At 42.1% G+C, this 11,929-nt stretch overlaps 1 protein-coding gene across 1 annotated transcript; it reads left to right on the top strand.

Annotated features, from left to right (window-relative positions):
• The first annotated feature begins 981 nt into the window (after positions 1 to 981).
• Positions 982 to 10,796, top strand: ARMC5 (armadillo repeat containing 5). The gene is made up of 7 exons (XM_072417006.1): positions 982 to 1,527; positions 2,717 to 2,747; positions 3,547 to 3,654; positions 4,478 to 5,291; positions 5,969 to 6,531; positions 9,221 to 9,353; positions 9,678 to 10,796. Exons 1-7 carry the CDS (start codon positions 1,255 to 1,257, stop codon positions 10,441 to 10,443), a joined length of 2,688 nt encoding a protein of 895 aa, XP_072273107.1. The 5' UTR covers positions 982 to 1,254; the 3' UTR covers positions 10,444 to 10,796.
• Positions 10,797 to 11,929: the final 1,133 nt, after the last annotated feature.

Below are 11,929 nucleotides of genomic sequence, written 5' to 3'. Positions count from 1 at the left end.
ATTCCCATTCAGTACAAGGACCTTATGATGCTCACTAGTGGTTAGGTCAGGTAAAAGGATAGAAAATAGCCCGTTCATAGATGACCGGGCTAATTCACAGCCAGTACAAAAACAAATACTGCATGGGAATTAGCCTAGATATATATGAGTGGGCTATTTCCTATCCTTATACCAGACCTTAACACTAGGTGGCATGAAAAGGTCCTTGTACTGGATGGGAAATAGCCTGCTTACCGTATATATAATGGGGTATTTTCTATCCTTATACCGGACCTGACCACTAGAGGGCAAAAAATGGTCCTTGTACTGGATGGGAAATAGCCTGTTTATATATAATGGGGTATTTTCTATCCAAATACTGGACATGACCACCAAGGAATGATGAGGTCCCTGTACTAGATGGTAGTTAGCCTGTTTATGTATAAGTGGGCTATTTCCCATCCAGTACAAGGACCCCATTATTCCTTAGTGGTCAGGTCCAGTAAAAGGATAGGAAATAGCCCACTAATATATGAGCAGGCTGATTCCTATCCGGTAAAAGGACCTCATTATTCCTTAGCGATCAGGAACAGTAGCTGGATAGGAAATAGCCCACTATTTCAAGGTTGATAAATAGCCTGCTTATATATGAGTGGGCTATTTCCTATCCTTATACCGGACCTGACCACTAGGTGGAATGTAAAGGTCCTTGTACTGGATGGGAAGTAGCCTGCTTATATATGAGTGGGCTATTTCCTATCCTTATACCGGACCTGACCACTAGGGGGAATGAAAAGCTTCCTGTACTGGATGGAGAAAGCCTGCTTACACGGAGCAGACTATTTCCCATCCGCTACACAGGGACCGTCCTTTAACTGGATGTAGTGGCAACCAATGCAGTTTCCCGGGCTTCAAGTTTGATCCGTGAAGCCCGCCCACTTCTTGTTTTCTGTACACGTCACTTCCAGATCCTCCTACTAAACTGCCCCGTTCGGGAATATGAGCGGATCACGTGTGCTCAATCCCAGGTCCCCAAGAGGTGGAAAGGGTCATGTGATTGCCTGTGTGTTCGAACTGCGGAAGTAGGTGCGGTTTGGGTGCAGTGTTCTGCGGCTGAGCCGGGTTACGTACACGGTGCTGGATAAAGAAACTAAGGCGCATTCAGTCTCACATACACTAAGAGGGGATTACGGAGGACAAGAAATGTAACACCGGAAGGCGGTTCGAAAGGAATGCGCATGCGCACTATCCCCGTCACGCACCCTTCCCGCACTCATGTCCTTCTTGTCTCTTTCTTCGTGTCTAGCCAGTCTGTCAGCAGCAGAAGATCCGGTTGGTCTTAGCAGGGCGTTGAGTGAGCTCCGCAGCCGTCACGTGTCTCGAGCTGGAGGGGCGGGACAATTTAGAAGACAAGGGGGACTGGTACCTCTGGTGGCACTGCTGACAGAACCCTCCCGGGCCGCGGCTTTGGGAGCTTCCCGCCGGAACCTAGAGCTCGCGCTTAGCCTGCTGGCCAATAGCTGCACAGAGCCTGGGAGCCGTGTGCAGGTGAGGCCACGCCCCGTTTACATTTCTATCTCCTCCCTTTTTCGATAATCCCGCCCCTAAAGGATGGTTTAGCTTTTATATAGAGCTATTAGGGTTACTTCAGCACCATGGTATATTCCCCCAAATACAGGGACACCACTAGATGGCGCCATTGTAATACAGTACCCCCTTCCTATACAACACTGCCACAGAGTGCCATTGTATATCCCCCAGCACATCACTGCCCCATGACCTACCGGTGTAAATCCCCCAATAAATCACCGCCCCATGAGCTACCTGTGTATATCACCCTGTACAGCATCGCCTCCATAGAGTGCCATTGTATATCCCCCAATAAATCACTGCCCCATGATCTACCGGTGTAAATCCCCCAACTCATCACTGCCCCATGAGCTACCGGTGTATACCACCCTGTACAGCATCACCTTAATAGAGTGCCATTGTATATATCCCAATTCATCACTGGTCCATGAACTACCAGTCTATATTACCCCATACAGCATCACCTTCATAGAGCACCATTATATTGTACCCCCCCCCATATAACATTATGTCCATAAAGCACCATTATATTGCACCCCCCAACCTTATAAAACATTATCCCCATAAAGCACCATTATATTATCCCCCCCATATAACATTATTCCCATAAAGCACCATTATATTATCCCCCCCATACATCATTTTCACTATGAAGCACCATTATTTTGCACCCCCCAACTCCATATAACAATATCCCCATAAAGCACTATTATTTTACCCACCTCCCCCCGATATATTATCTTCACCATTATATTGTGTTTCCCCATACATACAGCATTACCCCTCAGCAACTGAAAGCCGCTGCAGTAAAGGCCTGGCAGAGCAATAATAAGGAGGAACCCCGGCATCTGATGATGTCCATGAGTACAAGACTACAGGCTGTCATTGCCAGCAAAGGGTTTTCATCCAAGTATTAGAAATGACCATTTTATTTTCAGCTTTTCCATTTCTCCAATTACTTTTAAGGCCCTGAAATGAATTGTATAACAAATGATTGTGTAACAAAAAGGCTTTAATTCCTCACATTTTTATGCAATCTTTTTGATTGTGTATCATATTCATCCACATAATACAGAGCTATTATGTTATTTATATAAAACTGATTACCTTGCTCTGCTGAGATTCTGTGTTATATTGTCTATTTCAGGTACGAGAACTGGGAGGCATCCCGGCACTTAGTAAGTATATAAATCTTTTACTGTGCAGTTAATTAAATGTAGAGCAATCCTAAGCCTGTAACTATATGACTATCACTATAAAGAGGAGCTCTGCAGAGTACACATATGTAAGGGGGTGGGCCATGGGCCAGCCATCTAAACTGTGCACAATCCTTCCAGGGCTTTTGATGGATCTTTTGGAAGCCAGGACTTTTCCTGATGAATCATTGACCAAGTAGGTTTAAAGTGACCAAGCAAGAAATGTAATAATTTACTCTGATGAAGGACAAGCAGCAGATTAGCTCTTTAATGCACATTAATGCCTGGCTTAGGTGGGCTCAGACACCTTTGGGCCTGAAGAATAGCCAGCAGTTCAACATGGCTCCATTTCCCAAGGCACGCAATAGCAATGCCACCAGCTTTAGGTAGAGAAAAGCTTTGTCAGCCATTCAGCTTCCTCCTGGATAGTGACTGTGGCTGCAAAAAAAACAAATGCCTCCGCAATAAATATATACCCCCAACTTTAACTAGAAATATAAATTTAGAGGTGCCTCATAAACAAAAGCTGATAGATCTAGCGGCAAAACAGCGACTGTATTTGTACTTGAAGCATATAATGAACACAATGATGGCCTCCTATTCAGACTGTTTACTGAGGGATTAGAGGTAAAAACACCTTAACATGCTGTCCTTGGTGCATTGTTGGGGATAGACCTGCTTTCCCTTCTTTGCTGAGGACTACCTGCTAACCAAGTACTGGAAAATCTTTATTGTTCCATATGATAAAATGGAAAACAATCATTCTGACTTTGTTTTGCAGTTTGTATTCTGCAGTCTGTGTGCATTGATTCCATATGGAATAGGGTATCCCGGGCCCTAGGGAACTTGGCTCTGGACTCACAGAACAGTCGAATAATTCACGAATCAGGTGAGTGGTGTGCTGTGTTAGTGGATGCTTTGAAACAGCATGGAGGGGTAAGGCAGTATGCACTGTCTGATGATTTTATTGCAAGGTCCCTTGAAGAGGGTGGAACGGCACTGCAGCCGTTCCCCTCCCTGTCCCTGCACGATCCCGGTATCCGAGTTTATGAGGCTTCAGAATGGAGGGACCATTTTGCAGGGGGGATGCCAGGCTAGATGGAACTGCAGCCGCCTGCCTGGCCCTCCTTAGATGTGCGGGCGGGTTGTATTTGGATCATAAGATGCACCCACATTTGGGGGGAAAAAGTGTGTCTTATAGTCTGAAAAATACGGTACTTGGCTATACTTTCAGCAGTTTATAGTGGAAGCTCTGATTGTCCAAAGGAATATTCCCATAAAGTGCTTTTTGCATGTTTGTTTGTGCTACGTGCCCATATATTTTAAACTTGTTTTTATTATTGTAGTTGGAGATGGAGTAGTGAAGGATTAGAACTCCTGTTCAGTATTTGTTTGTCTTAGGTGTCTACCTTAATCATAGGGTCCATCCAAAGTTTGGAAAAACAGTTTATTTATTCCCCAAAACACACACTGTATGCCAAGATTTGTTGCCTTATTTTACCATTTATCTGAGCATTTTATGACCACTCTTCATCTTTATACCTTGCCTATGGGAGCAGGCACATCACTGCAGTGGAAGAAAATGTCATATAAAGAGGATTCGGCTGAAGTTCTGCCATATTTTGCCATTATATTTGTGTAGTAACTATTGCAAGGAATATAAGCATACTGTTCCAGGAAACTACAACTAACCTCTTTCTTTCGCCAATTAGGTGCAGTATCATCTTTGGTGCAAATCTTAAAGACTTCTCAAGATGTTGGCTGTTTGCAGAGCTGTCTTCGGGCCTTGCGTATCCTGGGAGACTCTCAACCCCATAGGCTGTCTATCTGCCAACAGGGGGGCCTGGCTTCATGTGTACAGATGCTTACCTCTCCTCACCCAGATGTGGTTTGTGCAGCTGTGCGTGCTGTCTGTGAGCTGAGTCGGGGATGCTCTTTAGATTGTGCAGAGCAACTAAGTCCAGCTGTGCCAACCTTGATGGCCTTGGCTAGTGAAGACCAAGTAAAGACAGCAGTACATCCGGCTGCATTTGGAACCCTATGTAATCTTTGTAATCAGGGAGCATTAAGGCCAATGCTAGGCAATGCGGGCATCATTAAACTTCTGATCACAAAAGCTATTGCTGTACAAGGAGCACCCTCACGCTGCTTTCCTCTGGTCAGAGCACTGTGCTTTTGCTGCCGTGAAGCTGTGAATCGTGTTCGGGTGCGAGAACTTGGAGGTTTAGAGCTACTTCTAGATTTGCTTCGCAGTCCACAGTATCGATCTGTCCATCATCGAATTACAGCAGCCTTTCTTCATTTTTGCCATGACACTGCTGCTCTGTCTTTACTAGGCCTTGGTGGCCTGGCATCATTATTAGCCAAACGATTAGAGGAAGTGGCCTGGGCTGCAGAAGAAAGGGAAGGTGTGCAAAGCCTGAAAGAAGTCCCAGATGAAGAAGAGGAAAAAGGGGCTGCTTCCTTTGATTTCCCACCTGAGCCAAGAAGTAGGAAGGAACAAGGGTCATCTGAGGAGAGCCTAAGGTAAGATTTCCACATATGACACGGGTTCTCATGAAAGTTAATGCTAATAAAAAATCCCCCATAAAATCTACTCTGTTATCCTTAGGTAAAGGGAGATGGTTCAGACTCTTGCAGTTTGATGTCTGTCTAAAACTAGGAAATCACTGAGGCATTACCTCAATATCCACTGGGTAGGTCCTCAATGAAGTTGCACTGCTCATCTGCCTTGGAGCATTAGGTCAGGAACTGTACAGTGTACAGGAAAGATTATACCCTCATGGGGTACTGTCTCTGATGTCTTTTATTCCTATTTGTGGCAAAATCATATGACTGAAGTCCAACTTTGGGTCAAGCTTCTTTTTTGGATGGAGTGAAAAAATGTTAGAACACCTGTCAGATTTGTATGTGTTACTGTAAAGAGATATATCTGTTCACTTGGAAGGCTACCAGCAAAATAAGTCTGGGAAGGGTTTGTATTGCTTTGGAGATTCCCTTTATTTCATATGTGGTAACTGAGACATGACTTAGAAGAAGCTCACCAATGGGAGATGGGAGTTCTGGAATTACCAGCAGTTTATGCACATCTCTTTTAATTTCTGCCACGGCATTTTGATTGGGTTGCGGTCTGGACTTTACCTGTGCCATTACATCACCTTGATTTTTTTTTTAAAGCCTAATTTTTTTATTTATTTTTTCAGATCTTGGTTGTTATCAGAAGGTTACATCAATAGTCTAGAGGATCTACCCCCTGAGTGGATCATGGACCGGGAGAATAGAGAAGAATCTGTCAAGACAATGTTTTCCCCTAAAGGAAAAGGCAGCCAAATAGCAAAGTTATCAGAGAAAAGGACACAATTGCCTCATACGTCGGGACACCTCTTGTCTTGCAATTCACGCATACCAGAAATATTTGCATCCCCATCTGTGCTAGGGCTCCGATCTCCTGCACCCACTGAAGTCTATGGGCCTGAATTACCAGTCTTGCTTCTTCTTTCACGTTTCTCTCAGCTGTCTGATACCTCCTCTTGTTTGGTCTCCCATCCCATTTTGAAGGGGCTTCTGACGTATGTCATCTGCCACCCTAACCCCTCAAATCGAGCTGCTCGCCTTTTGCAGCGCCTAACTTGTGACCCATTGTGCCTGGAAGCGTTCATTCGAACCGGCAGCATTTGCACATTGAGAGCAAGATTACTTCTTCATGATTCTCCAGACGAAGAGGGCAAGGAGAGAAACCGGTACCCAGAAAGAGCGAAAGAACTTGGTAAGAGAGGAGAGGAATAGCTAGTAAGTCACTGACCCAGAATCAGCTCCTGACCTTTATACTAGGTCAAGTCATGTCTGCTATTTCCCTGGTATGTATAAGAGGTCAGCAATGGCAGCCATAATGTTCTTTTAGTTCAGGCTTCTTTTTAACACCCGCCATACATATTGTGATTTGATAATATATCTCAATTTCTCTGGGAAAGTTTTCCATTATTCGTGGTCCTCTTATAAGAAAGTATGGAGATAGAATAGCCTGGGCAGAAGGCACCCAGAGCAGTCAAACATTTCTTGAACATATATTGAAGGAGCTGGGCCATCTGAGTGAAAGGGCTTGGTTACATTTCTGATTCTGATTATATCTGATCTTCTATATTAAAGCATTCACTGCCAAGGACAAAAGAATTATGTCTTCAGCAGTGGTGGCTTGTAAACACATTTCTTGCCTTTGTAATGGCCATACCTATGTTAATGTGCTGTAGTGAAAGCAGTAATTCTAGGGCCAGAGCTCTGTGCAAATCCTAAACTGTTGACTTTAAAGCACTTTTAAGTTTTTAGTTTCAAGTGGCTTACAGTTTTGAGGCTTGACATGTTTGGTGTTTAATTATTTAGATCAATTTTTTTTTTTGTAATATTTTATAAAGCAAAACAGTAAAAATTGCAACTACTGCAATTGTATTTTACAGGATCAGTACCTAAAAATATATACACAGTCATTTCAGAGAGTATTCAAACTCCCATCTTTTTTTTGTTTTGTTCTGTTTCAGCCTGATGCTACAATCATTTCAGTTCTTCTTTTTTCCCTCATTACTCTACACTCGGTAACCCTTTACTTTGTACTTAGTTGAAGCACTACAACTTCAAGTCTTTTGAGTATGATGCAACAAGCTTTGTACACATGGGGGATTTTCTGTCATTCTTCTTTGCAAATTCTGTCAAGCTCAGTTTAGATGGGGACCATTGGTGGACAACCATTTTCAAGTATTTCCAGAGACGTTCGATAGGGTTCAGGGTCCTGGCTAGAACACTCTAGGACTACACTGAGTGTAGAATTTTGAGAACAAAAATAATTTAATCTGTTGTAGTGTGACAGAATGAATATATATATATGTGTGTTTGACCGATTTAAACAATCATGGAATGGAAACGTGTCAACATTTTCCCAGATCAAATCTATAAAAACCTATTCAGAAGGGTAAGACAAGATAGTATGCTTAGCTTTGTATATAAAACATTTTAATGTTAATACGAAGGCGATGTGATCGTCTACCCTTTCCAAGATTTGATCTTACCAAAATGACGAAACCATACCTCGAGGGGATGTTGATTTAAAAAAAAAAATCAGCATAATTTGTAATATAGTAACAAATCTGTTGTTTTTTTTTTTTATTACTTCTAAAAACTTACATTTTAGACATTAAGTTTTAGTATTGTTTCCTAATTAAACCAACCAACTCTAGCTTCTCATTCTTTGACAGTCACACACACCATGGCCTCTAGTGCCAGGTTTTTTTCCAGGATGCATTTCTTGCAAACCTGGAAACGCAAGAGTAGGGACCTGGAACAGGTGTGGGTGCAAAGAAGGTGTCACATTGTAATATACAGTAATAACCTGACCTTTGCGGGGTTACGTTTCTTGACACCCACGCTAAATTTGAAAATGTGTGAATTTTGGATGTCACCTTGTGTCCGCCCAAGTCTTCTGTAATACTTTCAGTAATGATCCATTTTCTTTTAACAACTTAAAAAATTGTTTTCCTTCGGTCTTTTTTTAATGCTTTTATGGATCAACTGATTTGGATACAGTTTAGACTCAAAGTTTAAGTGTTAGGTTCCAAGGAAAAAATACATGAGTTTATAAAACCATAGATTTAGAAGCGCAAATTGTTGGGGTATTACTGTACCAGGGTCAAAATGGGAGCAGGCTTATAAAGGATGTGGGTCTGCTGTGTACTGTAGGTCTATGAAGGTGTAGTTAAGGCATAGAGTATAAGGAACCACCAGGGTCCAACTGAGTACCCCTGAAGTAGTATTGGTGTTTGCAGGAAATAACTCTTAGGTTGTGGTACTTAGAGAAAAGGAAAATTCAGCTGTGAGGTGAAGTATCAGAATGACCGACTATATTGAGTCAGGAACAATCTGAAGATCAGGACACTGCAGCATGAGGGATCACTCTTAACACAAGGATTTGCATGAATTACATGGGGATACAGGCAGAAACAGCAGCAGGGAGTTCAGCACTAGAATTGTGATGCATTGCTCTAAAAGCATGGAAGGCACTGTTATGTCTTACCCAAGGTGCCTTATCCAATCACGAGAACCACTTCTTGACTGGCACCAACACATCAGAGGAGAGATATCCAACCCTGCAATATAGAGGTATGGTAAGTGTAACTGTTTCTTTGTAATTGATTCTCCATGAAGGGTTCTGTGTGTGTTCTAATAAAAGCAGAACAAGGGTACATTTTACATTAAAGAGGCTTTCACAGTTTGTTACCTTTACAAAGACCTACAGAGTTCAACTTTTACAATTGTACAAGTGGAAAAAAGGGAGAATCGTTTCCAGCACACAGCAAACTTCCAGTCAATTTTCTTATGAAAGGACAACCTGTTAGTTTCTTAACATATAATTAGGGCGAATAATAGCATTGCTGGAAGGGTTCATGAACTGTGTATTTTCTATCCTTCAGGTCATATACTGCTGCGCAATCTTTGTATCCAGGCTGAATCTCCCTTTGGAGTGGGACTGGTAACTCACATGTTGGTGTCGGGTCCCCAGAGCGACCGGCAACAGTGTGCCCTGTGTTTGCCATTTATTTACAGGTGAGCCAGTAAGTGTGAGTGAGTCCTACTATATTTTATGCTGGTAAGAGTCATTCTTAATCCTCCATCTGTTTTTCCTATATGTCTATGCCAAATAAATGTCATTATAATACAAAATCTGTGTCCCCCTGTATATATCTGTGCTGGGTGATGGGTTATTCTTATACACCCTCTGTGCCAAGTTATTGATCACCTTAATACCCCATTTGTGTCCCTCTGTGTATGTCTTTAAGATGACGAGTCGTGTGTGGTGATGATTTAATATTTGAGACCCCTAAATGTCTAATTTGTGGCATCTAATGTAGGACTTTTGGTTTTCCAAAGGAATGATTCTTCGCACCGCCAAAACCTTTTAGATGGAGCCATTCGTCTTGTATTGGATCAGTTAATGCTTTCTTTGGACCCAGTGTACTTCTTTCATGCTTCAGAATGTCTATCTTCTATATTAAAACCTGAAGGGTCACCAGCACCCACTAAAAGCTCTTCACCAGTTTCCCCTAGCTGCTGTTACCAAGAGCTCTTTTCTCAGGACCAAGGGGATATTGTTTTTGTACTTGATGGTGGAGAACGGCTGGTGGGTAGCCGAGAGTTGGTTTCTAAAAGTTGTGAAGTATTTTGTGCTATGCTACAAGGTGGTTACGCTGAGTCACAGCAACGTGAAGTACATTTGCGAGAAGTTCCTTTCTGCGCTTTCCTACCATTGCTACATTATCTTCATGGTTGCTCTCAAGATTCATTTTGCCCTACTCTGCAGAGATTGCAGAAGGTGGAACCAGATCAAGAGCTAGCACAATCACCTCTGGCCTTTACATTGGCTGCAGCTGGAAGATTTCTCTTACCTGGTCTACAGTGTGTGCTGGAAAACACAGTGCGGGAGACTGTTCTAACGCTAGACAACCTGCCCTCCGTTTATAATCTCGCAGAGGTCCACGAGAGTGTCCAGCTCAGAAGAGATTGTTGTAGGTACCTTATGAAAAGACTACACCCACCTCAGAGACGTGCACGTACACTTCTTCAATTATATGAACAGGCACAGGACAAGCAGCAGTTGTCCCAACATCTGCAGGATGTGCTTCAGGGAAAGGACTGACCCATTCATACTTGCACAGTACTCACTCAGGGCCAAGTCAAGCACTTTGAATCTTTTTGATCAGCCATGTCAAGTTGGGGTTGTGAGGACACTTCCTTCCTTGAATCCTTTGGGCAGATTATGCTGTTTTTGCAAATACCATAGATAATTTTTTTATTCTTCCCTTCGGCAATCAGAAAACTTGCAATGTAGTTATGTATAAAATAAATCACTAAATATTTTTGCACCTATATGGAACTTTATGGAAGCGTTTACAAGGATACAAAGTCGCAGTGTCTTAAAAAAATGCAGTACAAGGTTAAAACATGGATATGTAATGTATGCATTTCAATACAGTAAAATGTTAAACCTCGTTTAGTCTCCTGTTAATAATTTTATAATATACTCATTATATAAATTATAGTTGGTATATTTCATACACTTGGCAACAGTAGCACCTGAGTTATACCAGAATCAATTAAAAAGTTCTCAAGGTAAGGTCAGATTGTACTAAAAATCCTAAACTGAAGTTTAGGAGGGATTTCTTTTGATATATTCTATAAGGGGTAGTTTGATTAATTGCATCCATTGAGTGAAAGAAATGGAAAGAATGGTTCACCTACTTAATAACAATAGTTTTCCTACTATGCAATTACTTCCTCCTGACATAATTGTATGTTTTATCCTTATCTCCTTGGTAAGGGACAAATAAGCTTGTGATAGTTCTCCCCAGAAATTTTTTCCCGGGCATCCTGCCTGGCATATATAACTGCCCCGCCCACCCGTGATCAACGGTGGCTAGTCTTCTGAACGGATGACAGTGGGGCACAAGCAGGTCTGCTATCATCCACTTACAAATGTTCAGGATTGATAAGAGTGGGACACTGGCAGTCCTTCCCCCATCAGCTAATACATGGTGGTGATGTGAATCTTTCACATTATAAGGGTGGCTATTCCTTTTTATATAATGAGGAAAAAACAATTTTTTTAAATTTGAGGATGGATCAAAGGCTTGTCATCAGTAAAGGTAGCTGAAGTTAGGCTTAATTTACACTGGTAGTAAGGTTGCATTTACCGCTTACTCATGCCAAGATCCACCTGTTAATAATTCCATACGTACGTAGCCCTTACCTGCAATCACTTGGGAACGATCAATGCCACGGATTTTACTGGTAATGTGAACTAAGCCTAATTTGTTACACTACTACAAGTGATTACACTCTTAAAAAACGTGGAACAATAGATGGGCACTGGACAGTTGGGGCATAGTACAAAAAAAATTTAAAAATTAGATATAATTTTGACGGGGGGACGTCTTCTTTTTGACCATCCGGCTACAGTTTTCCCCCCACCCACCTGAAATTCCTGGGGAGAAGACTACTTGGTATCCGTGTATAATTCAATCCGTCAGTGATATCGGCATGGGAGAGGAACAGACTCCCATTTGTCATCAGGGAAGTTAGGTGTGCATAAAAAATATGAATATAGGACTAAACCAATCTTTTAG

Source organism: Pyxicephalus adspersus, chromosome 7 (assembly GCF_032062135.1).
Source record: "Pyxicephalus adspersus chromosome 7, UCB_Pads_2.0, whole genome shotgun sequence".
NCBI classification, from domain to species: domain Eukaryota; kingdom Metazoa; phylum Chordata; class Amphibia; order Anura; family Pyxicephalidae; genus Pyxicephalus; species Pyxicephalus adspersus.
This window is presented reverse-complemented; position numbering and strand designations above follow the sequence as displayed.